The sequence below is a fragment of the Nyctibius grandis genome, chromosome 2 (genome assembly GCF_013368605.1).
Source record: "Nyctibius grandis isolate bNycGra1 chromosome 2, bNycGra1.pri, whole genome shotgun sequence".
NCBI lineage: Eukaryota > Metazoa > Chordata > Aves > Nyctibiiformes > Nyctibiidae > Nyctibius > Nyctibius grandis.
Genome location: NC_090659.1, coordinates 92,902,377 through 92,928,906, shown reverse-complemented (window position 1 = coordinate 92,928,906; position 26,530 = coordinate 92,902,377). Strand labels below are relative to the sequence as shown.

Here is a 26,530-nt window from a genome sequence, read left to right as displayed (position 1 = left end):
GGTTCTCACAGCTTTCTGCCAAGTTGCCAGAGATTATATATAATTAAACTATATCAGAGGACTACAGGACGATTCATTCAGGTTGAGAGAGGCCTCAGGAGGTCTCCAATCCAACCTTCTGCTCAAAGCAAGGCCAGCCATAGGGTCAGACCAGTTGCTCAGGGCTTTATCAAGTTGAACCTTGAAAGCTGCCAAGGATGGCGACTGCACAGCCTGTTCCACTGCTTGACTGTCCTCATGCTGAAAAAGTTTTCCATATAACCAGCCTGAACCACTCTTGTTTCATTTTATGTCTGTTGAATATTTCCAATGCCTTTATGTTTTGCTATACAATACCAAGCAATATTATTAATGGTCGAAAATGTGAATCATAATTAAGAAACAAAACAAACCCAAAATAAGCAGGAATTGTGATATCTCATTTTCACTGAAGGTTTTGGTTAAAAATTGTGGTACATTGACTTTTGTACTTACAGTGTATTTCTTTTCTTGCAGCAGCTGATGGTTTGGGAAGTATAGCTATAGATACCACACAACTTAACATGTCAGTCACTGATCCGACGGCTTGGGCTACAGCTATGAATAACCTGGGGATGGTTCCAGTAGGACTAGCTGGACAACAGCTTGTGACAGGTAAGATTTTTCTTTTTGAAGAGATCTCTTGTACCGTCCACGCATTCTTCTGGTCCTTTTAAAAATATATGGAATGATTTCTGAGGATATTATATTTTTATATTCTGAAAACATCACCTATGATTAATATTGCATACTGTGTATTAGTCTTTTCTTGTAGGAGGTATATAATCCATATTATATTTTAACCTTGTGGAAAAGCCAAAACTCTTTGGGGAAATTAAACAACTAAACTGTCGATCCTTATGCTGGGTCAAGACCATGAGGCAGGTCACGTAAGAGAAATGCATGTGTTTCATTCTCTGTTCAAGCAGGATGTCTTGAGGTTCTGCCAAGGAATACCCTGGGTTGGGAACTCTTGACCAGAGAAAGATTTTGAAGTTATGTTAATTAGGCAGAAAATCATGAAACCCTTTCAATTCATATGCTCAGTTGATATTAGTGAAGTGAAGCTTTCCTATCAGATGTGTGCTTATTTACTTTCTGCCTGACTCCATAAATTGAATTTCAAGAGGTTGTTCTTGTTTGATTTTGTTATTTCACTTCCCAAACACAGTTTTGGAGAGCGCTGCAGAGGATCACTCATTCTAACTGTAATAAAAATAATATTTTGAAACCAGCAATGTTTCACAGACAAGCCTGGACATATCAGACTTCATTGTCAACACTAAAGGCCTGATTAGTTGGGATTAATAAAACTTCATTGCTCCTGTGAGGTAGAGAAAAATTATTTTTATATGGGTAGGTGCGCTATAGACACAAGCCACGTGCCAGTCTTATGACAGATATGCTCTGGAAGCTGCATTGCCACTTCAGCTTAAGAAGAGCTGTGCAACATCTGGATCAGAGCAGCATCCTGTCACATCTGCACCCACCCTTGCAGACATGGATGCGGTGAGCCAGGTCATGATGTAAATTACTCTGCCTGACTCACCAGGGATGTGTGATGCTTAATTTTGGCCAAATATGTCCCCTTCTGAGACTGGGAACTGAGTGGAGCTGTGCCAGTTCACAGCTGACAGTCTGGCTCTGAATTACCTGTTTTACAGGCAGATAAACTAAGCTGCAAGAAAGCTGATTTATAATGAATCAGTCTCAAGCAGAGAGTTTAGCTAGTGAAGGCCGTGAACTGATTCTTGGTCTCTGGTTTTAATCCCATGTTCCCGATTAAAAGAAACAAGCAAAGCCATCCACTCCTGGGGAGCCAGTTCGCTTCAATGTTTTTATCAATGACCTGGACACAGGAGTTAAGTCCACACTAAGTTTGCTGATGCTACTAAATTAGGACGAGCTATTGATTCCCTCAAGTGTAGAGAGGCCTAACATAGGAATCTGGATAGATTAGAAAAGAATAGGACAGACTATTTCAGTTGGAAGGGACGTACAATGACCATCTAGTCCAACTTGCCTGAGAAACTCTGGGCTGACCAAAAGTTAAAAGCATGTTGTTAAGGGCATTGTCCAAATACCTCTTAAACACTGACAAGCTTGAGGCATTGACCACCACTCTAGGAAGCCTGTTCCAGTGTTTGACCACCCTCTCAGTAAAGAAATGCTTCCTAATGTCCAGTCTAACCTCCTCTGGTGCAGCTTTGAACCGTTCCCACATGTCCTGTCACTGGATCCTAGGGAGAAGACATCAGCAGATCAGCACCTCCCTCTCCACTTCCTCTCCTCAGGAAGCTGGAGAGAGCAATGAGGTCACCCCTCAGCCTCCTTTTCTCCAAACCAGACAAACCCAAAGTCCTGAGCTGCTCCTCGCAGGATGTGCCTTCCAGCCTTTTCACTGGTTTTGTTGCCCTCCTCTGGATGCATTCAAGGACCTTCACATTCTTCTTAAATTGTGGGACCCAGAACTACATGCAGTACTCAGATGAGGCCGCACCAATGCTGAATACAGCGGGATAATCACCTCTTTTCACCATCTGGTTATACTGTGTTTGACACAGAGCACTGGGCAATCACCAACTATATGACGTTTAACCAGGACAAATGCTGGATTCTGCACCTGGGACAGTGTAATCCTGGAGGCGTGTGTGGACTGGGGGACAAGAGGCTGGAGTGCAGCCCTGGAGAAAAGGATCTGAGGTTTTTGGCTGATGGAAAGCTCAATATGAGCCAACAATGTGCCCTGGCAGTCAAAAGGGCCAACCTGGGGTGCATTAAGGACAGTATAGCTAACCAGTCTAAAGAAGTAATTGTCCCACTGTACTCAACATTGATGCGACCTTGCCTTGAGTGCTGTGTGCAGTTTTGGGCTCCACAATGTAAGAAGGATATAAAAATATTAGAGCATGTCCAAAGGGAGGCGGCAAAGATGGTGAAAGGTCTAGAGGAAAAGGCTTAAGAGGAGCAGCTGAGGATACTAGGTTTGTTCAGCTTAGAGAAGAGGAAGCTGAGGGGAGACCTCATTGCTGTCTACAGCTTCCTCATGAAGGATAGCAGAGAGGGCGGTGCTGATCTCTTCTGTCTGGTGTTCGGTGACAGGGTGCAAGGGAATGGCTTAAAGCTGTGTCAGGAGGTGTTCAGGTTGCTTATTAGGAAAAAGTTCTTCACCATGAGGGTGGTCAAGCACCGGAACAAGCTCCTTAGGGAAGTGGTCATGGCCCCAAGCCTGTTGGTGTTCAAGAAGCGTTTGGACAACAGTCTTCGATATGTGGTTTAACTTTTAGGTTGCCCTGTGTGGAGCCAGGAGTTGGACTCAATGATCATCGTGGGTCCCTTCCAACTCAGGACATTTTATGATTCCATGTGCTGTTGGGGAAACAGCTTTTTCCATTTTCTGGTGGGGCTTTGCCTGCAAATGCTGCGCTCAACTTGAATGCTGTTACCTCCAAACCTGAAAATAGTCACATGTCAAAATCAGCTTCTGCTGCTTTCATTTATAAGCATCTCAGTTGCATATCCCATGGAGGTTTGCCCACCTTCTTGTCTTCCCCTCTTCCTCTGTCTCTCCAGTTTTGGTGTAAATTGTGTCCTTAGGTGTGCTATGCAATCCCTACATGGCAGCCTCATCTCATGTGCAATGCTCTTCCCCACAAGGGAGGATCTCCAGGACTTTATTTCATTGCCAGCTCCCTACTGTAATTTCCATAGTTATGTGTATCATGTATTGTAGGAGTGTTGTACAGGTCAGTCGGTATTTGTTCAGCATTTCAATGTATGAAAGGTGCCATAAGTAATAAATATTAATTACTGAAGTGCTGCCTGATTTCTCTATGGATGCAGAATAACTTCTTTTCATTCCTTTTGCTTTCCTCCGTTTGAGAATCTCTTGTATTTTCAAGGTAAATATGTGCTTCGACACTTCATTGTATTTCCTTATGATTCGTAAGTGTTAGACGCATTTTCCTCATGGCAAATCCATAATGGCAAAACCACAATTTACCGTGAAAAGACTTATAGACTTATTTGCTGTAACATATTTACTGTATCTGCATTCAGTGAGAGTTTGCATCACCATGTTCAACCAAGTATCTTAGCCCTTTCTGACTTTTTTCTTTTTTTTTTTTGCTATTAATTGTACTAATGAACTCATCTTTGTCAGCAGTCACGTATTGCTTTTGCTACTGTCACCCGTGACACTTCTCGGAGATGAAAATGACACACCTGTGCCCCAGTGCTAACTTTTTGTCTGTCTTTAAAAATTTGTCTTATTCTTTTTTTCTTGCCTTGATGACAGCTAGGAAAACAGTAAGTACGTTAGATTAATCTTGGAGAGAGTGTGATCTTCCCTGGGTATCTTTACATAATCTGCTATAGTCTGAAATCTGGTGTATTGTACTCATCTCTATCCTGACATATCTCTTCGTTCTCTGATCTTTCAGTTTTCAAAGGACTTATCTGTTCACGGCTTTTCCTTCACCAGACTAACGAGTTCCTAATTCCTAAATTGCAGGGTAGTTTTGTTCCCTTAGGTGCAGAGCCCATATGATGTACTAAGTCTTTTTAAAGGTTTTTGATGTTTTTTTTTTTTTTCCCAGCTGTTGTTAACTTTGCTGATATGTAACATGCTGGGATGCCTGCCTCGTAACAGAGTTATGCTCTCTGCTTTGCAATCTGTGAAGCTCTTACCTAGTCTGAGAGTTTCTTAAAATGACAACTAAAGATTCTGCAACATCTGGCCAGTACTCTTCTCACAGCTTGGGATGTAGGCTGTCTGGTCTTGGTAACTAATCAATTTTAAGCACTGCTAACCTTTTAATACCAGTTTAGATGGTATCTTCACTCTATTTAATTCCTTATCTGCCAGTGCTCTAAAATTGGATTTTTGATCTGGGCAATTGTCAGAGCCTTTCATTTGTAAAGATGGATTCTTGTTAATAGTTGTATAATATCTCTTCTGTTTCTACATATATTTTGCTTACACTTATTGTTATTCAGAAAGCTTACTTTTTTCCATAATATTTGGCTACTGCATTACATATACACTAATATATGCATTTCTACATTATATATACATAATTCATACAATAAACTGTAGTTTAATAATGTATTAGTTAAAGTTTTAAAGACTGATGTGGAATAGTTATGGCTGAAAAGCACTTTCATTCTAAACCTCCCCTTTCAGCAGGTTATAATTTTTTCAAAAAAATTGCCTTCTGGGCTGAAATTTCTCACAGTTGGTCTCAGCCCAGAGGAGAAAAAAAAAATCTTGGAAAGATTGGAGAAAATCTGCTAAACTGCTTTTGAATTATCCAGGCCTTAAAATTGCTGTTTTCTATGCTTTGAGACTTTGAGAAAAATGGTCAGGTGAGAGGGGAAGGATAGTTTGTACTCCACCTTTTTGAGATCCGAATCCTCTTTGTGCACTCAGCAACTCTGATTGAAGCACATCTTTCAAGTACATTCAAGTCTTGTTTTGTTACATTTTAGGACTGGCAGAAAAACTCAGTGACCTCAGGCCAAATGAGAATGTTTCATTTTGCTTTGCATTGGTACTTTTTAAAGGCAATTTTGGCATTGCTGGAATTTAGTATTCTTATGCTTTCATTTGTTTCAGCAAAAGGCATCAGGTCACCTGTTTTCTAAAGGAGGACATCGTGCCAGGAAAATTATTTACTTCTCTGGTTCAGTTTGGTTCTCCTTTCAGTAATGAACCATTGTCCTGAAAAACATGAAGCAATTTTGAGATGCTTTCCTCCAGAATAACTTAGATGACCTAAATGTTTGTTAGTCAAAAATGGCATATGTCAAAAAGTTCCCTGGTACAAATGAACATGAAGAAGGATGCACAAGTAATTCTTTTACGCTTAGTTAAGCTCATGCCCTGTGCCGCATATTTGTACTTTTACAGAGAAAAATAACAGACCACAAGGGCAGACATCCAAGACAAAAGTTATAGATCTGCCTTGAAGTCAAGGGTATGCCTGAAAAATGCTGCCTGATACTTGTTTACAGGATAATTATTAAGGCACACTTCCCCATGTGAGTCCAGCCAACATGCCTCAGCCTTGAGATATTAAAATTTTCAGTGGCCTCCAGTCTTGTTTTGCTGTAGTTAGATTTTGACCACTTGTACAAAATCCTAGTGAAATCAGAGACTAAGGAGCTTTGAAGCCTAACATCTTGCTTACCAAAAGGTGTAGAAAAAACACACAAGATTTTTGTGGCCTCAGGCGTGTATTTTTTAGACGCTGGAGGCTGTGAAATATTAGACACTTACATCAACCTTTCTGTTTTTCCATTTGTCTTTGCTTTCCCCACACACTTGTCTTTTGACCTGATTTCAGTGGAACATAGGAGCTGTCAGTTCCAATCAGGTCACCTCGCTCAGGATTGTGCTTTTGACAGTGTTGAGTATCAGATACTTCACAGGGAGACATGTACAAGGCAAATCAGCACTGAAGTGCGTCTCCCTCTGATGGGCTCTCCTCTTGATCATTAATATATAGAGCAGGGTTCCCCAAACTAGAGGTTATATTTCCAAATCAAGTCATAACTCAGCAAAACTTCACTTTTGGAAGCAGCGCCTGTGGCAATAAGTGGTTGCAATCCTGAAAGTACAACCCCAGACTTACTTTTTGATAACAGAAAAATTTGGGAAATTTCAATCTAGAGACTCCTAGATCCCAAGACAGGAGGTTAAATATCCCTCCTAGAATTTTATTAGCTCAAGACCTCCAAGTCTTTGGAGACATAATATTCAGACTGTCTCTTTCTTCAGAATGAAGATTGTAACTAAAAGTAATCACTATATTCAGAGTCCAATTAGTGTCAAGCATTTTTTCATGTGATGGGCATATCAGGGGGAGGACTAGCATGATGGCTTTTCCTTCTCCTCCTCACTCCAGCATCTCAAGAGGTTGCTGATTTCTGTGCAGAGGAGAATGGAAAAGTCCTTTAAGCTTTACTGTCTTTCCACCATAAAATAGATGAGGCATGCTTAGTGAATTATTGTTGACTGCAGATCATCATATGCTGACTAAGTTGTAAACATATCCCTCATTGTTCTGATTATGTGCTATTTTTGTAACGTTAATGAAGAAAAATCAAATAAAGTAGGAAATCAAGGTATTTTTGATTATATTCAGCAGTTCCCCAAAGAAAGACTGTACGTTAAGTGGTGCTGAAGACTTTAAGAAGTCAGCTGGCCAGAAGAGACTGTCAGCCCTCATGTGTGTACTTCTTCTGTGGCCTCTCCATTACTGGGTGCTTGGAGCACTGATAGCCATCTGGCAGTCTCATTTCATTTTACCTGTGCTATCCTGTTACCTACTAAAGCTTCCTTTTTCTACACATCATTGCTTAGCCACTGAACCAATGTGCCCATGAGCACGTAACTTGAATCATCCAAGACATGCCCAACAAAACACAGCTTCCTTTTCTGTAATTAATACTGAGCTCCTGTTATTTGATTACAGGGTCTATTCACAAAAGTTTTAAAGTGAGCCACTTGTACTATGAGCTTTTTGTAGGAAAAACCGTTTGAGCAGGAAAAAACGCTTGAGCATCTATAATTTGTGACTAAAGTTTAGCACGCTCCAGCTGTAAGTTTTGATGTACACAGCCAGCTGGCAAAGGTACTCCACACACTCTTGTTCCTCTGCCCCTGTAAGCTGAAGACCACAAGTAGCTGCTGGAAGAGTTCAGCAGCCCGGTGGCACAGTGGCATACAGCGTGTTTACCCTTGCTCTGAATGCTGCATTGGCTTGACATCTGGCAGTAACAGAAGATATAAAAAGTCTTAATAAAATCTGCAGAGTTTTCCATAGGTTCTGCAAACCCCTCGAGGTTACAAGGTATCTTCAGAAGGCAACTTTTCAGCTGTTATGGCTTCCTAACCTGTTTTATGCATTGTGTTTCATTAACAAGCCAGCCTATGGAGCAAGAGAAATGTAGTAAGGCATACTATGAAGAACATCAATTTTATTCTGGTTCCTTCCCACTTTATTTTTCTAGTCTTCACTATAGAAACATTGCATTTTAGTCAAGAGGAAAAGATTTACCATTTAAATTATCTGAATGACCAATCAGAATAATTAAAGAGGTGTGAAACATACTCTAAAGGATTAGAGTCAAGCTTGTACCCAGATAAAACTACGTATTTTTGTTATCAAGACACAGGAGAGCAGCAAGAATGAAATAGAATAGGTACTATGGGAATCCCAATATGCAGAGCCACCAGGAACATCTCTAAAGAAGTATTATATATTAGTGTAACAAGTAGGTTTTTTTTCATTGACCTGAAAATCGCCTGCAGAGTTAATCGCGCTTTCTATATCATGTGAGTGTTACTCAAGGAGACTTCACACCAGGGGACATTAAAGTGCTCGGAACAAACACAGTCAGGTTACAACAGAAAAAGGAGAGAGAGAGTCGATGGCCAGAGGAAATGTGGCAAAAACTCTAAGTGCCTTTGACACACTATTCAGGGTTAAGTGTACCTCTCAGGTCATTCAAGTGCCTCCTCTATATTAGACCTTAATTGAGGCCAAGGATGAAGATAATGATTAAAATCTTCTTGGTGCTTAAAGATAAATAGTGCTTTTTAACATGGTATGAGGGGCTGAATGTCCCAAATAAACAAGACTCAGAGGTGAGCAGGGGCACATAAAGGGAATTACTAAGGGCAAAGCTTGTGTTATATGTGGCGTGAGGGTTTTTTCTGGAATATGGCATCTCTCTCTCTGTTGTTATACTTTTGTCCAGGCCAGTTAACTGTTTAAGAAAACAGACATTATTATTTGGCATAACTCTTCTTAACTCTCTCAAAATACTGGAATAAATTTATGATGCAAGCCACATTGTTTAGATGTTTTGGCATTTTGTTTTGTTTTTTCTTTTAATTCCTGGCTGTTGGTAATTATACTACCAAAGATCTATTTGACATGTTTTTATTTGAAGTTACAGTAAAATAACATAAGGAAATATTTTATTTTTGCAAAAGTTTTCCCCATCTTTTTTCTCAGTTTGGAAAGCCTCCATTCCCACTATTTTCCATGTGTTTGTTTATTCTAGACAAGAAAGCCCGTGAGTAATTATGAGCATCCCACTGCATAAAGTAAGCCAAGAGGCTATTGGGAACTGTTTCCTACTGACTGTTCACTTCTGCTGGAGCACAGCTTCTTTGCAGCACTTTCCCTTCACACATCACTCTGCATCCAAGGACTCCAGGTTCCTTGGCTGACATGGGGAATCCTCTGTAACCCTTGTGTGATGTACAGTTTGCTCATGGGAAAATTGAATTATTGTGGATAGAAATAAACAGAAAGAGCAAATTGAACTTTTTAACTAATCAAAGACAAGGTGTGAATACCAGGTTATGTATTTACGTGGGAAATGGCAGACTGTTTGAAGGTGGCCTGCTGAGCACAGTCATGGTGTCTGGGTGGAAAAGTGAAGGCGAAGCTACCTGAAACCCTTAAGCCAAAGCTGTTAACAGGTTACGTGAATGGTCTGCAGGAGATGGGCACCACAGTCCCAAGAGCACTGTTAACTGGATCCATGCAGGGTGCTCTCAGGAGAGCGCAGTGATCAGGATGGCACAGATGGCACTGCCTGGGGGAGTTGGAGAGCAAGACTACCTTGGGAGGGGAATACTTGAATATGAATGAATCCCCAGACAGCCACCTCAAATCGAGGGCTATAAAATCTTTTGTTCTTCCCTAGTCAGGCTCTCTCTTTGCCTTTGTGGGCTAGGTTGATGCTTAGAGCTTGGCCCCTGGAGGGCAAGCAAGAGAAGCTTGCTTTCTACATTTTACCTTGGAATGAAGGGCATAAGCATGGTTTTCTTTCCTTTCTGCCACCTGTCTTTCAAATGCCCATTGCATTGAATTAGGTCTCACAAAGTGCATAAAGATGCGCATTCACTTTGCTGCAGGAGTCTGTCAGTAAAGTATCAGCAGAGGTGATCAGTGTGGAAAAACATTGAAGAAGAGAGTTGGGCTTCAGCGAGCCTAATCCCTGGGCATGTGAGGGAGCTTGTAACATAAAACTTTACAAATGTTGACTTCGTTCAGATAAACAGTAGATTTACCGCACCTTCCCATGCTCCGATGGTGACAAATTATGTGTGTGACATCACGAGCTCTAAGTAATGTCTCTGTAATGGGAAGCAGCTGGTCACTGGAGTAGTTCTGTTAGTGGACATGGAGGTGAAAGATAATTAAACTTAATACATACAATATGCTCTAATACTCTGCAGCATGTATTTAGATTGTGTTCTGTCCAAATATTAAAGATATTCTGTTACTGTGGCTTCAGATATTTAATAGGTCTGTTTGTACAGCAAGAACAACTTTCTCTGCCTTTCCTGTATGTGCACATTTCTTATTCAGATTTTTTTTTTTAATTAAAAACTGGTTCTCTTGACCCTAGCTGATTTTCTCTTATAAATAATCTCATCGTCCTGACCACAATGCCTACATTATTTAGTAATTATTTGTTATTTCTATTCAGGAAAGGCTTAGAGATAGAAAGCTCCAGTAAGTTAAACACTGCCTGAACACTTAAAGAGTCAGTCCTGGCCTAAATTGCACATGGTCTGTTTTCTTTCACTTAGACAAACCAGGTAGGTAAGGGACTGCATGAAAACAATGGGATAATACTGATTGGCATGAAAAGCAGCAGTGATTATGGAGCTGCCTGCCTATTGTGTAGCTTTTTTTGTAGGTGTCTTGGCACAGCAGTAATATGGTGGTAAATGAAAAAGCGGTTTAACTCTTATCTGATATTCTGAGTCGGGTGGTGAGAAACAGGAAAACTCTATTGCACACATTATAAACAGACAGATAATTCGTACCTGCTCTTTAACTATGCTGCTGTGATTTTTAGAGAAGGTTTTGAAAAAGGAAAGTGAGAGAATAGGAAAGAGCTTTGCTAGCATTTAGAGGAGACAGCACCGTGGGAGAAGGTGCAGATGTACTTATTGTCACCTTTTTTTTGTAAAGATCTGGCAGCATGAGCTGTGTTTCAGAAGAGAGATGTCCAGACTGCAGTAGATGGAAAGGGCAAGTTATATGCGTCTCCAACTCTTTTTCTTGTCTCTGATACAATTGTATTTCAAATGGTTCATTTCACTAGAAATAAGTGTGGAATATTATAACCAACTGCAGTGTTGAGTTTTTACCCTATTTTGAGCTGCATCTGTCAAATCTATTTAACTCTTCTATCGAAAACCCTCTGTTTTGGGACTTGATCTATACTTGGACTTGCATGACTGAGCCCTTTCCAGGAATAATCATTGAAACCTTCTTTTCTGGGACCTTTTTATAAAAATTTTGGCACTTCAAGCATTCTTTGTAGAAGTATTTTTAAGACATTGCAGAATGTCCTACAACTTTATCTGCTAGAACAGCCAGTACCATAAATACATTAAATATTCCTTTAAAATAACAATAAACTCTCTAAAATCAAGAGGTTAGGAAAAAGAAAAGTGACCTGATTTTAGTTTCTTTTAATTCCCTGATATTTAGTGTGTTTATGCCCCCTCCCTGGCAGTGTTTAAGGCCAGGTTGGATGGACTTTGAGCAACCTGATCTAGTGGAAGGTGTCCCTGCAAATGGCAGGGGGGTTGGAACCAGATGATCTTTAAGGTCCCTTCCAACACAAACCATTCTATGACTGATATGATTCTATGATTCAAGCACAGCGCTGCTATCCTTTAATGTAATAAATGTTGTAGCATCCTTTTTTTTCTTCACTGTGATTTTAATACTTTTGTAAACCCCCAGGGACTTAGAGAAGGATCATGGGTTGTGAGAGGAGAGAGCTCGGATGCTGCACCTGGATTTCAGGGCTGTATATAGGCAGCAGGGAATGGGAATCTGCAGCTCAGCAGCTCCAAGAGTAACTGATTTAATAAATGGCTTATTATAACTATTGTGGGGTCCCTTTATGTTGTTAGTCAGAATTCAGTGTATGAAAAAATCTCAAGTACTAGTACAAGTTCATTCTTGCTATTCACCAGCCTGTGTAAAGCAAAATATCTCTTCTAGTTCTTCCTACATATGTTGCCTTTTAACTTTGTGTCCTTTTGTTCTGGTCTGTCTAATTACCTCAAGTAGATAATCAAGCTTGATTTTATAATAAACCCTAGCCGGTTCAGGATTGTCATGACTGATTTATTGACTCCCAAGACTAAGCCGTTTCAGCCTCAAGACTAAGATCATTTCTGTCTGCAATTCAGGGTGTTAATTCTGAGCTTTAAAATCTAAATGTGGTTTGGAACATGCATCCTACGTTTTCCCTTCAAAAAGAGCAAACAGCCCGCATTTCTGTTGGTTTTTGTTGTTGTTGTCCAAGTGGAATTTCAGCTGGATTTAAGATAAATCAAGCCCAAACCATCCAATTCTGCAGAAACAGTCTTGCATGTAACCATCATGATAAAGCTTGTCCTCTTGAAGGCAAAGGGTCTATTATATATGAATGGAAGTTTCTAGTGGTGGGCCTCAAGAGGGAACATACATCTCCATGAAGCATTCCAGCATATATTTCCCTGTAACAAACTGCTTCAGCACTGCCTGATAGGGTGGCATGTGCCTCTACACGTGTGCATGCCTTAGAAATGTAAAGGTGCAGTGCTAAGAAAACAAAACGATGATAGCTAATGACTCATATACACCATTTGGTGTCCCGTAGGGACTGTCTCTCTTCCAGTGTTTTACCTCAGCAGTTGAGATCATCGGGGACACGAGAGCTAACAATCCTTCCAACTGTTCATTCAGGGATTTGAGACCCTGAGTTCTCAGTGGAGAGCTTTTTTACCGCAGCTCCTTGAGTAGACAGTTGTGTTCCTACCTCCCTGCCTCCTCTTTCCCCTGATCTCTAGTTTTCCATCAGCAAAGCGTCAGCATAGATTTGAATGCAATCTCTGTAATGTAACAGATATCTACTAATGGGCATTAAGGTTTCTCAGCTACCTCAAGAGGTAACAGAGAGATCCCATTAATCTAAGGATCATTTAACAGAAACATTATCACACATCTGCATATTCTAGCCACTGTTACTGTAAACGGTAATTCTCCCTTCTTATTGCTAACAGGCATCAGGTTGTGGATCTAGTGATATTTTCTCAGTGTTTTCTTGTTAGAATTCAAAGACTGTTTGGGTTTTCACACATTTCCTAGTTTTTTTGCCTTATCCTAGCTCAATTATTTCACATTTTCCGATGCAGAATGGCATCTGGCCTATGTGGGCCATGTTGCATGAGAGCCACATCTCACTAGACTTGATTACATGACCTGTTATTTGTTGTGCTTCCAAGATTTGTTTCATCTGTAGCCTTGACATACTGTATTTAATGCTTCATCCACATATGTGTATAGCAAGCATGAACTAAAGAAGTCCTCCAGAGGACTTTTTTTATTGCTCACCATGCTTTTATGATCGAAAGATGACAACCTGTCATAGTTTTCTTTTACGGTTGTGTTATAGATTGAAAATATCAGGAAAGTCCATGTTACTTAATGGCTGCATATAAATAGAGTTTACAGGTTTGCAAGTACTGCCTGCTCTGCAAACTCATTTGGGGATTTAAAGGGTAACAAACCTTTTTTCGCTCTGGCATCAGTAAAATCCAGTAGTAAAATGTTGCTGGCCAAATATTGTGGTTGGAGCCTTGATTGTCCCCCCGGAGTTCCAGAGGTGAACATAAGAGAAGAGAGTGATCCTGGGGTTAGGCGGAGAGAGTTCCTGCATCAATAACACAGACCTGAATAGGACCCAGTTTCCCTCTTCCACACATGCAAGTCTGCAGAGCCAGCAGGAATAAGAGGTGGTAAATTTTTTTCCTTGTGTTAGTAAAATAAAGAAAAATGAATCTGACCATAAAAGGCGAGGCTTCATCTGTCTTTTAGATTAGAAAACCCAGAAAACAAACAAACAAACAAAGTCTTTTCCATCACATATATTTAACCCCCTCACTTAATGCCCAAGCCCACTCACAGCCTGTGCTGCCTTGACCTCAGAGACTGTGTGCCAATAACAAATCAAGCTTTGCAAGTGCAAAGGGGAGAAGAGGCAGAGTCACAGCGGGCTCCTCCGATATATGTTTGCTCACAGAGCAAGGAAGCAAGTGCTGTACAGCGAGGCTGTATGGCTGCACACCTGTCCTGTAAGGCAGGCTTTGTGGGTAAAAGTTATATTGCTTCTTGGACCAACTTGTGTAGCTGGAAAAAATTACAGCAGCCCTCTGATGGTCTGAGGCAACCAGGAGACTAAAACTTTAATTATAGCAGACAGTAAAAAAGGTAAATTCAAAGGAAGTAGTTTTGCAGCACATTATAATTTTCCTGCCTTTATTAATCTTTTCATCTGCCACAGGCTTGCCTATCTATTCCTTTACAGAATAACCACCATGTCACCACTTCCCTTTTAACATTCCCTTCTCTTTTACAGATGCCAACCTGCTTTTTTGTCTACCTGACTTAATGTTTCTAATTAAACTCAAAGGATGTGCTCCCTACCTATATTTAGCTTGGAAGTTCACTGCTTTTGTCTCCGACCTGAACATGGGCTTCTCTGTTTTTTTCTGACTATACTAACCCATAAACCTTGTCTTGCTTATGACTTTAGCCCATTACAGCTACAGCAATACTATTACACGTGTGACATTATTCTTAAAGTAGCCCTCTAAATCCAGACCCACAGGATAATGGTCGATTTATGGCTGTAAGGAAAAGATCTCTTGTGTAAGAGGGGTAGTCTTCTTCTAAGAGCAAAACAACAATTTGAGCTAGTTTTTATACACAGAAGATTTTTTCATTTCTTTATTCTTGTTCTGTGCCTCTTAGTCATTAATCTCTTCTATGGAAACTTGTCAAATACTTTTGGAAATTGAAACAAATATGCTGCTTCCATGCTTATTTCTCTTATCATTTATAACCACAATGTCTTAAAAAAAGCTCCAGCTTCTCTTCCTGTGTTCCCTATCTCCTAAATCCCTTTTGCCTCGTTCAAAATGGACTGCCGTTCCATTTCAGTCTGACGCATTTTTCATCTTGTCCCTTTTGCAACAGTTTTCTAGACAATGGCTTTTGTGAAGTTTTCATGTGGTGAAACTCTTCAATGTTTTAAGCATATCTGAACATCCCATCCTTGTCAGCAAATGTCTTGGCTGTTGCTTGTATGCATAGCCTTTCAGGAGTATAACAGTTTTTTTCTAATGTGACTTAACTAAAACAAGACTGTTCTGAGTCACTTCTCTGATTCACAGTAAGTTTTCCACCAAGGCTGAGTTCAAAATTTAATTCCTTTTTGTTGTTGTTGATTTAATGAGGTACTCCAGTAATTTCCCAGTAGTTTCTTTATAGCAAGGAGGTATGTACAAGGTTGTGCCTCCCTGTTACTGGATGTGCAGCAGGAGTGCCAAAGAAAGGAATGTGATGACAGTAGGTTTCTGTCACAGCTTCTGGAAAGAGATAGGAATCTCCTTGGAGGGATGCAGAGATTACTGTGGTAGGCTGAATCCACACAATCTTCCACCTTTTCCACAGGCCATATGAGGAGGTGAAAAGGCTCCTGTCTGAGGTGCCGTGGTTAGATGTTTTGGTGTGGGTGATATGAATCTCTCTGAATCTACAGTGAGGTCCCAGATTGGCGTTATCTTTATTTCAGCTGAAAGTGAATTTCTATGATAAAGCTGCTGCTTTGTTTCTCAACGAGCAAAGAAATTCCTCACAAAAAATCTCATCATTCCCCAATATTAGATTAGATCTGGGATGAAGGTAGACTTTTGCTTCAGAACTAGAATTGAATTACAGAAAGGGTTCCTGGATTGTGTAATCCCAGAGTTGTCATGTCGCAAAACAGGGAAAGAAGGAGAGAAAAATTAGGTTTCCCTGGGCTCAGCCTGGCTTTGTAGATTTTAGATGATAACAGCCTTTGAATTAGGAATGTTGCTGTGGCATTTAGGCCCTTGCAAGCTGTTGTGTTCATAAGAAACTGCAGAAACTGTGCTAAGAAACAGATGGAGGTGGGCAGAGAACGGGTGAGGTTCCTCTCTCCCAGGAGCTCCTGCTGGACCTATGTGACAAAGCTAGAGGGATCAGGTATGGGGGTGTGGGAGAAAGCTGGACAATAAATCCAGGCCACGGTGGTTGCTGAGAAGTTGTCAGGGGGGGCACATGAGCTTACTTTGAAGGGCTGTCGCGAGAAACAGCCCTGCACTTGCTTGTGCAGCATGTAGGGAAAGCAGCTTTTGGGTTCCGAATCCGATATTTTTAAGAAGTTGTGAATGATTACACATTACACGTCAGCAGTGCTATAAAATGAATGTTTTGTGTGCATGGATAAGCTGAACATGACTTTAGATGTAGACTCCGATGCCATTTCTCCACTAATTACATTTACAATTTAGAGCTGTCTGTAAGTGGAAGAGCTTACTATGCTGATATTTTCTGACAGAAAAACTTTTCAAATCACCTTCCCAGACAGATTTTCATAAACAAGGGTTTGACAGTTGGTCCATAAATCAAGTCAAGCATTTCATCATTGTTCTCTTAGGTGGCTCTTGCGTTTAAGCCTGTTTAGCTAAACACATACGTTTACTTAAGATGAACTGTAAAAATAACATCTGGAGATCTTTTCGCTGAAAGAAGATGCCAAAGGGTCTTACACAAGGATCAAGTACATTTTATAAACTGTAGCTGGGTTTTTGGAATTCAAGCTGAATAAATGTGCTCTCAGCTTTTGAGAGGATCAAGGACCAATATTATTTAAAAGTTCTTTTTACTTGCGTGGCACTCTGCAGGGAATGTGCTTTCGCCAAAGCGTTCTTACATTTCTCATTCCATAATGAGTTTCTGTTTTCGTCCTTGCCACCTGGGACACTGGCACAGACACACTAGTAGCAGTGGAGTCACGCTGGTGGAACTGGATGCAAAGCTCAGTCCAAAATATTTGTTTTAGTATATTCTGCTCTGCAGTAGACTGTGTTCAAAAGGGAATGTCAAAGAAGGAGTTGCTGAGTGTTTTACATTTTAATCTTTGCTTGTATCAGTCACCTCTCATTTATCCTTCTTTGTCAAGATATATGAGATTTTTTCTTTCCGTCCTGAAGGGGCATTTTTTTTTCTTTTTTCCCCTATTCTTTTTCTTAGAAAATCATGCTAATAAGCTGTGGTTTCCTCACCTTTCGATTCAGTGTTACTATGCATTTTAACTTTGCTGAGTATCAGTTTGGTCGCTTTGCTTTTTCATATTCAGTTCACAACATGAAGGAGAATTCTGCTGGAATTTAACAAGCCCTAGGGAAAAAGATTCAGACAAGTGCAGTCAGATTTATAAAGTGGCAGATAAAGTGGGAAAGGTTTTGCATTACTTCTGCCACGTTATGTGTTTTTTTGATGGATGGGCTATATCTCATCTGTGATTCAGAATGACGTCAATTCATGTTTTGAGTGGTACCATGACCATGGCTGTTCATCACAGAATGGTTAGGGTGGGAAGGGATCTCTGGATATCATCTAATCCAACCCCCTGACAAAGGAGGTTCACCTAGAGCACGTTGCATGGGGTCGTGTCCAGGCGGGTCTTGAATATCTCCAGAGAAGGAGACTCCACAACCTCCCTGGGCAGCCTGTTCCAGTGCTCTGCCACCCTCAAAGTAAAGAAGTTTTTTCTCATATTTAGATGGAACTTCCCATGTTTTAGTTTGTGCCCATTGCCCCTTGTGCTGTCGCTGGGCATCACTGAGAATAATCTGGCCCCATCCCCTTGACACCCGCCCTTAAAGTATTTGTAAGTGTTGATAAGAACCCCCCTCAGTCTTCTCCAGACTAAACAGACCCAGCTCCCTCAGCCTTTCCTCATAAGGGAGATGCTCCAGTCCTCTAATCATCCTTGTAGCCCTCCGCTGGACTCTCTGTTCATGACAACATAAAACCTATAATCTGGAAGCACTGGAAAAGGTGAGTACAAAAATAATACACTCGAATTCCTGGCCTAGGACCATAGTTGTTTTCTGATTTAGTTCTCAGGAACACAACCTGCTTAATAATGTGAGACTAGCGTTTAATCTGAGAAACCTGACTGTTTTGAGAATTATACAAGGCGGCATGGAGCTGTTTAATGCGTAAGTAACAGCAAAACATAAAGATGCTGGCCATAATTCTATCTGAAGTAGTATACTTTCCTGTGAAGCTCGGACAAGTATGTTCTTGATTTAAATATCTGGAACTACATTACACGGTGTGAAACATAAATCCTCTCAGTGCTGGAACCCAGAGACCAAAGGAGCCAGTTGAAAACCTCTTCAAACTGCAGATTTATCTTTTGAGTTTAAAGTATGTATGCTAGACTTAGAAAGGACCTTTCCTAACCTGGTCCTTCTGTCCAGGCAGTGCAAAGGAGTTATAAAGCTGCCTAAAATGTGAAAGGATGAAAATTCACCGGCATGGCAAAGGTGGTTGAGAGTCTGCATTACGCAGACCGGGGCGGCAGGGCACGTGGCCCATTAGCAGCCTTCGTTAAGTACCCCAGCCCCACAAAACTCAAAACTGTCCTGAGGCCACTTCAGCACAAATCAAAGGACAAAGCAGTCACTGGCATTCCCAGGTGCTAAAAGCCTCTTGTCTAATCTCCCCTGAATATAGCTGTAGTACAGCTGAGAACGTGACCCGCAGAGCAAAATAGTTCAGCTGGTATGAAAAAAAAGATGACCCAAATCTACTGACTCTAGTGAATTCAGCCAGCCCAGCTGCATGGGCCACATCCAGATATTATGCCATCCACCCCATGCTAACCAAGCTGATGGCACTGCCAGTCACTGTCCCTTCTCTCCTCTCCCACCAGCAGCCCCTCAAATGCTCTGTCTTGTGCCCATCACAGAGCAACATGGTGAGCTGAGCTGCTCCTGATAGAGAGGAGGGCAAAGGAGGGTAGGTGATATGGTCAGCTCTGACCTGCTCTCTCTTTGGCCCTGGGGTACCTGCAAGAAGCTGCCATCAGCTGCCTGGTCCTCACTTACTGCTTGAAAAGGTGTTTTCTGCCTCCCTGCTGAAACTGGTGTTGGGTGGTGAGATAGCAGTTGTTTCAGAGTGGACTAGATACAACCTGGTCATAATGTATCCTACCGCAGATTATAGTCTGAAAAGTTTGCTTCCCTTCAAAACTCCTGCAGAGTGGAGCTGTTTCAAATGAAATGGCCAGTGAGCAAAAAAAAAAAGCCAAAATTTCAGAACTTTGCAAACCTCTCCTAGGATCGGCATGAAAGGTATTTTTCCCCCAAGAGAAAGACAAGAATAGCAAAACTTGGGGAAAATAGGCTTGCTGGCTCTGTTGCTCTCCATGTTCATTTGCTAGAAAAATCACAGGCAGAACATATGGGGCAAGACCCAATTAGCTGCTCCAGACCTGGCAGGCTTTTAGAAGAATCAAGCTGCTCAAACAATGTTCTGATTTCACCACTCTGATCTCAGTGAGTGTCACAAGGTTAGATTTGTCTTCGCTGGCTAAGCTGGAAACTTCGCAGACTGAAGGCAAAAAGAGCAAAGTAGAAGGCAACTTTAGGTTTCAAGTTTTAAAAAGCTGGAACAAATAATTTCAAACGTTGACAATAGCTGAGCTCTTTCTGCTTTAACTCTTTCCTTGGTTGCAGAGCAGAGGTGCCAACATAATACAGCACATTCATGGAAGATGTAATCCTTTGTCATTTCAGCTATTAAAGCCAAAAATAGATCTATTTTTCAGAGTGTGAGTGAATATAATTTTATTCAAAGGCATAATTTGCCTGAATTTTCAGGTAGGGTTTAAAGAGAACAGCAAATATTGCTGCTAAAATGTGAAAGCTTTTCACCTTTGAAATATTACCTCCTCCCTCCAAAGTCTGGAGGGGCTACAGCTGCTGAGACTGAACACCAAACTTTTTAACAAGAAATTAAAAAAAACAAGTACTTTTCTCTGGCTCAATTTGTGCAGCAGCTGAATTGTTCAGACTAAAATTTTCCAGTGTATTTCGGCCTCAGGCAGATATTTGACGTGTAAAATTTCAGTCCAAACTGTTAATGATTGGCAAAGCTAAAAGCAACTGACAACAGGGTGTTGTAATACGAAGTGTCAGACAATTTTAATAATAGATGACCTGAGCAGCCCTGCCTCCTGTTTTATCATTTTGAACACTTCTGTTGTCTAAGGTCTATGTTGTATTTCTGTGTGTGTTTTTGTCTGTATTTCTTTCTTTCTTTCTATTTTAATTCTGATAAGGTCTTCCTTCAGTTAAGTTTTACATAACATGGAGTTCCATGGGAGTAATTGCTTGTTGCAATTAAGAAGTGTTTCCGCCTACCTGTTCTTCATTTACAACCTCTTTATTTATTTCACTAAATGCTTCCCAGTTTTGTCTCATGGAGATATTTGTATCAGGTCCACAGAACCTGTCCACCTACCCCCTCTGTAAAATTCATGAGCTTTGTAGTGGTCCTACATAACTGCCTCTTCTCCCAAGTGAGCAATCCAAGGCTTTTTCAGCGGTGGTTTGTATAAGCTACTTTATAATGTTCCTGATGATACTCATTGTCCTATTTTTGCTGTGCTTTTATATTGCTTGGGGATGATGGGGTGACTAATTCAGAACATGGTATGTCAGGTGAGAGTCTGGCTTTTCTAAGAGGCCTGCGTTTTTTTTCACATACTTTTTTCTCTTCTCCCTTATCCAGGCTAACCTTTAATTGGCTTCCCTGGCCCCTTTGATGCAGTGCCACACTGCCAGGTCTTTACTGCGTGAGCCTTTCTGTCCATCCTCTGCAAAGAGCCTCATTTGGGATTTGTTAGCACTGATATCATTGTGCCCAGCTGCCTTCCTTGTGTTTGGTTCCTCTAAAATGCCTCTTGACATATATATATATATTTTTGAGGCAAATAACTGCATGTGTTTTGTGGGTTTTACTATATCATTACTCACTCTCTTTTAAATACAATTATTAACACGTTACCTCCGATCACATCGCTCATCTGAGATGGAAAGTGCTTGTTTGTTCCTAGTCTTGATTTTCCTGTCTCTTTGGCCAGCTTCTGATCTCTATCAGTCATGACAAGACTTTGCCTCTCACTTTATGCCTGCACAGCCTCTTGGGAAGGACTTTATCACAGACTTTTTGCAAGCTTAAGTAATTACACACTATTTATTGAGCATTCTTCAATTATGCTACATTTGTTGTACACTGAATGCCCAATCTGACTGCATCTTTTTCCCCAATATATTTGCATGCTGCAAGTTTTGTATTTTATTTTTATATTGCCCCACTACTAGAGATTGTAGTTTGACACCTTTTAAAAAAAATGCTTAACAAAGACTCTGAAGGAAGTTTGGGTTGGGGTTTCTTTTTCATATTGGAAAAAAGACGCTAAAAATATATTAAGAACAATATTATCATATCCTTGAACTGAGAACCAACACTGCCAATTTTCACCCTGGAACGTATTTTTATGGTTGACATACAAACCTCTGAAAGAAAATGGTTTATTATAACATTGTTGACAGAACCGTAGCTGTGTAAATGCACATGGTGAGGCAAAAGAAGCATCTTAATGTGGGTAACATTTTCTAGCCCATAAATTTTACAAAGAAATGCATTTTCCCTAAAAACGGGATAAAGAATCATTATAATGTGAAGCAAAGTCTGTCTGACATCATTTGGTTTTATCTTTAATTTGCAAAAAAATGGATACTTCTTAAAATAATGAATGTCTCTTCTGTTCTTGGTGTTTATAAACCTGCATGTTTCTTGGAAGCATTGTCAGAGAGTCACATGTAGAGGGTGCTGATAATAAATTGCAAATACCAAAAAGGCTAATTTTATTTCTGAATGGTGAAGTTGGTTCTGTGTGTGTGTGTGTGAGAGAGAGAGAGAGAGAGAGAGAGAGAGAAATTGCTATGCCTTTAGTTTGCTGCTCTGAAATATTAGCAGATGAACTCTTGGTGCAGGCTGCCAGAAATTACATATGAAATTTTCTAGCAGCAAGAATTTTAAGTTACAAGTTTTGCACACAACCACTAATATAATCTAAATTGAAATGTGTTATGCACAAGAGATACAAAGCCTGGATTCTTCCTTGATTGGGATACAGGTTGAACTAATTTTGTGCACACAGTGTCTCGTTCTGCTTCCTGAAGTATGCTGTTCATTTATAAAGACTCCTGATTTCTTTTCAAACAAGATCTTTTCCCGGTTAAACTGGATAATGAAATATGACATTGTAAGAATGTTGTCAAGATTGCTACTTTCTAAGGGAAAATAGCCCCCCCCCCTTTTTTTTTTTTTAATGCTGAAAGACAGACAAGAGAAATGCCTGTATTTTAAGCTATTTTGGAGGTACAGAGGTGCAAGTACCTTCTTCCTCCTGTAAGCATTTCTCAGCTCTTAGTACCTTTTTTGCTGAAGAACAGGATGAGACGTTTGTGTTAGGAAATAAAACCTGTGTCATAATAACTCCTTGACAAGACACAAGAGCTTTATACAAATGTTCTGAGATTTTTTTTTCCATTTCATTTGGAAGTTTCTTTTTTACCCACCTTATTTTCACTTCTGTTGAAGACTTAAGGCAGTGCTGTGATTGGGCTAGCTAACGGCTGGCCAGAGAGCCCCAGCTGTTTGATATTTGGCACAGTGTTCTCCACATGCTCAGTGTTGGTTTCTTATTAGTTGAGGCATGCATTTCCCCTTGCTGTGAGAGACAGGAGAGATGAAAGGAGTCACTGGGGGCCAAAAGCATTAACCCAGTTCTGTGCACTGCCCTGCACAGTTCCCAGAGTAACTTAAAAGAACCTCAGGATGATTTTAACCCATCCCAGCTGGCTGCCCGTGGGCTATTTGCCAAAATCAAGGATTATTAGTCCGCACCGTTCCATTGATAATGGCTCTGGTACTGAGGCCCTGGGGAGGGAGGCCTGCAGAGCAGCTGGCCACTCTGGCATCTCTAGCTGCCGATGACCTTCCTTGTACTAGAGATATGCCCAGATGGTAGAGAGAAGGGTTTTCTGCTCTGTGGGAGATGCAAAACGAATGGAGATGAGCTGAAAAAGCTAGTCATAATGTTGTAATTATTGTACTTGTGCTGGAAAACTTCACGGTTGTGACCCAGATGTCAAAGGATGCAGAAATGTCTGTCTAAGTCTGCTGAAAGGCTGAAATAACAGCTTTCAGACATATGGATTACCCTTATTTACCTTAGCGTGACGCAGTCTCCTGACACTGTTTTAAAGTCAAGCCTCTTCTAAATTGATCAATGGAATAATTACTGTACTCAAACAGCATGTTGAAGAAGGGGAATTGTTTTATTATGAAGTTAGGGGTATCCCATTTGGGATTTCTCTGCCAGCCATGAAGAGTACTCCAGTTACCACCATTGCAGGCCATTTGACCATCGAGTCTGGCTGCCTAAAACAGGCACTTCAGAGAGCTGAGAAGGCCCTTGTGTTTGTATCACCAAGATTTAAGAACAGTCAGATTCATAGATGGAAAGGGAAGTTGTGACATCGTCTTCAATTAAAGTGAATGCATCAGGAAATTTTCAAACCCCATGAAATTTGAGAAGGGGAGAGGCAGTTAAAGGAAGCCTTAGATAATGAAGATGTGTTTCAAAAACTGTCATTCTAAACACTTTTAGCTCAAGCAAAGTATTACATTCATGAACTTACCAGCTGCAGATCAAGACAATGCTAACATGTGGAAGCTTATAGCTTGTATTTTTTTAATCTTTTCTGTATTTAATCTGTTTGAGATTGAGAACATGGGTCAAATCACAGGAGTAACAATGGAAAAGTTTAAAAAAATCTCCCGCTTCGTAAGCAACATACTCTGTTTTTCTCTAGCACTCTTTATTACCCTCCCCTCTGGCAGGTGTCTAGCCAGAAACTGAGTGTTGGAGGTTATCCAAAGCTGAAGAAAATATGGTTGCCTGAGCCACAGTGTTCAGGCAGATCCCCAGTTCTACGGGGGTTTTTTTTTGCCATTCTTCCTCTCTTGAATATGGAAGGAATCATATACTGGATGGTACTTTCCATTCTCTTGGTTTATATGGCTTTCATCCCATACTCCTCAATGTAAAATGCCTGCTCTTAAAGTCACTTTTGTCTGATTTTGCATCCTTTGTCATCTATGTCTATGTGCAAGCTCTCTGGTCACCAGAGCTCACTGTCTTCACCCCCATGTGGCTACCGAGTCCTCAGGCCATATCTGCCTGAGACCCCTGTGACCTTCTATTTTGTATGGAGATATGCTGCCCATAGCTGAGCCTGCCATTAGCTAAGATACAGCAGTATCTTACAGTCCTGAAGATACTCTCACAGTCCTGAAGAGCTGTAGTAACGCTCTGTATTTGCCATGAGAGCTAAGTACGTAGGAATGTTTTCATTCGGAAAATGCAGAGATGCTAGATGGCTTTTAAAGCCAAAATCTAACAAAATAGCTTTGTCGTAGTGCATTGGAGTTTCATTAAGACAGCTGTTTTTATAGACACTCAGGAGCATTACTTCCTGCTATCAACTCTGGCTTTTGTTTTATGTTGCGTAGTATTTCTCAAGATAGGATTAATTCTTAACCAATAAACAGTTTATTAATTCACCAAGTACCACTTTATTACTTGCTCAACAGCTAGTTAATCAAATTCAAATCCAACAGGTATTCTGCCCGTGCACAGAGCATTCAAATATTGTCCTACAAGTTACTGCCATAAACTGTATGGAGGTCAAACAGTTCTAGTAGAGGATAATATAAAATATCAAGATTTCTTAGTGCATTAATTTGTAGCCAGCAAATCTTTACAACATCTAGTATACTTACCCTCCTTCCAGTGCTCAATGGGTTAAAAATACAATGATTTTAGGAATTTTGACCCTACTATTTAAATGATTTAACATGAAAGAAACTAGGAAAATAGTCCCAGGAGCAATCATTTGACATTATAGTTTAAGTCTCTCTTATGCCTACTTGCTCAGGCTTTTAAAGGAGAAGCAAGTACATAGAATAACTTGGTTAAAAGTTTGAAATATCGTCACTAAAGATTTTCCAGCTGATTTCACAGGACAGCTTACTGTCATCTCCAGTAATGACACCAAAAGAAATACATCTCATGCAATAAAGCTCATTGGTATTTTCATCCAAAAATAAACCTGAAGGAGACACAGAATTTCCTCTGGCTTAGGAAGCCCCTGAGCTACAGGGTGTTGGAAATTGGGAGATCATTATATGGAGGTTTCGCTTCAGGATTGTCCTGTTCTGGTACTAAACAAAATTAGGGATTTGCTGTTAGAGGCAGGTTTCTGGGCTAGAGGGCTAGGCAGGTTTTTGGGCTAGAGGACTAGAAGGATCCTTCAGTCTGACAGAGCCTAGTTTTTCTTGTATATGTGCAAGAACTTGCTCATGCAGGTGATACGCCTTTCTGGACTGTACAGCTTCTTTCTGGTTTCAGCAAGGCTGTTGTTATTCCTGTGACTGGAAAGGCAAGAAGAGTGTTTGTGTGCATTCCACAGATTCAAGGATCCACACGGTAACACCAGTTCAATAGCCAGAACTTCTTTCATGATTCATGAGAGAAATTAGTCTCTTTTGTTTTCAGTTGGGAAATGTCCCATGGAATGTCTGAATTTCATTTTTTCCCCCCATTTTCTCTGAGATCACATTAATATCTGGAAGATGGTATTTTACCATCTTTTACACATTGGAGGCTTTTTATGTTTCATGTATTACAAGAGTTATATTTCAGTATTAGCCTAGCTTGGGAACTGAAATTTTTCTTATTTCTCCAACTTCTTTTCAGTATTCATTTATATCTACTTAGGTGCTTATATCTTCCAATAACCTTTTTTTTTCTTTTTGTGCAATACAAATGCCTCTCAAATTTCTGGAATACAGCACTTTCCTAGACAGCAAGCAAAGAAAAATCCATTAGCAGTTCCTAGGCTGTATAATCATGTTTTATTTATTCATTTTCTAATCTTCTGTAGCTTTGAGGTGAAGGCTGATCTCATTTTCAAGGAATATAGCACAGTTCTACTTTAGGAAGAGGTTCGTCTTTAAGGATCTTTAAGGTCCTTTCCATCCCAAAACATTCTATGATTCTATGAATCATTGGGCAAACAGATTGAACAGCTTCCAATGGAGGGAGCTTAAAGAGGCTACTTCGTTTGGCTAAGGCCACCCTTCCTGAATAGCCCACAGTGATGAGGCCAAAACTGCAGAAATGGAATGAAGAAATGCAAAACTGGAGAGGGTTGTCCCAAGCAGCGTATAGTGAGTACACAAAGACTTTTGAAAGTCGGGAAATACAGCTGCACACATTTTACATTGTATAAGCAATGTATTACGTTGCACCTTACATATTGGCCAGTCCCATAATTTTACAAACCAGCTTTGGAGCTATTAACAAGGGGATCAGGTGGCAGTGTGCAGAATTTGCAGTTTCATTATTTTCTTCACAATGAACGTGTGACTGACTCCATATGAGGAAGTGATTTATT

General features: G+C 40.4%; 1 protein-coding gene across 1 annotated transcript in view; it reads left to right on the top strand.

The window, feature by feature from the left end:
• Positions 1–26,530, top strand: part of ENOX1 (ecto-NOX disulfide-thiol exchanger 1) — a 391,653-nt gene that overhangs the window by 243,732 nt on the left and 121,391 nt on the right. Inside the window, exon 5 of the mRNA XM_068424932.1 lies at positions 496–633. Coding sequence (XP_068281033.1) covers positions 496–633 — 138 coding nt within the window. The remainder of the gene's footprint in view (positions 1–495; positions 634–26,530) is intronic.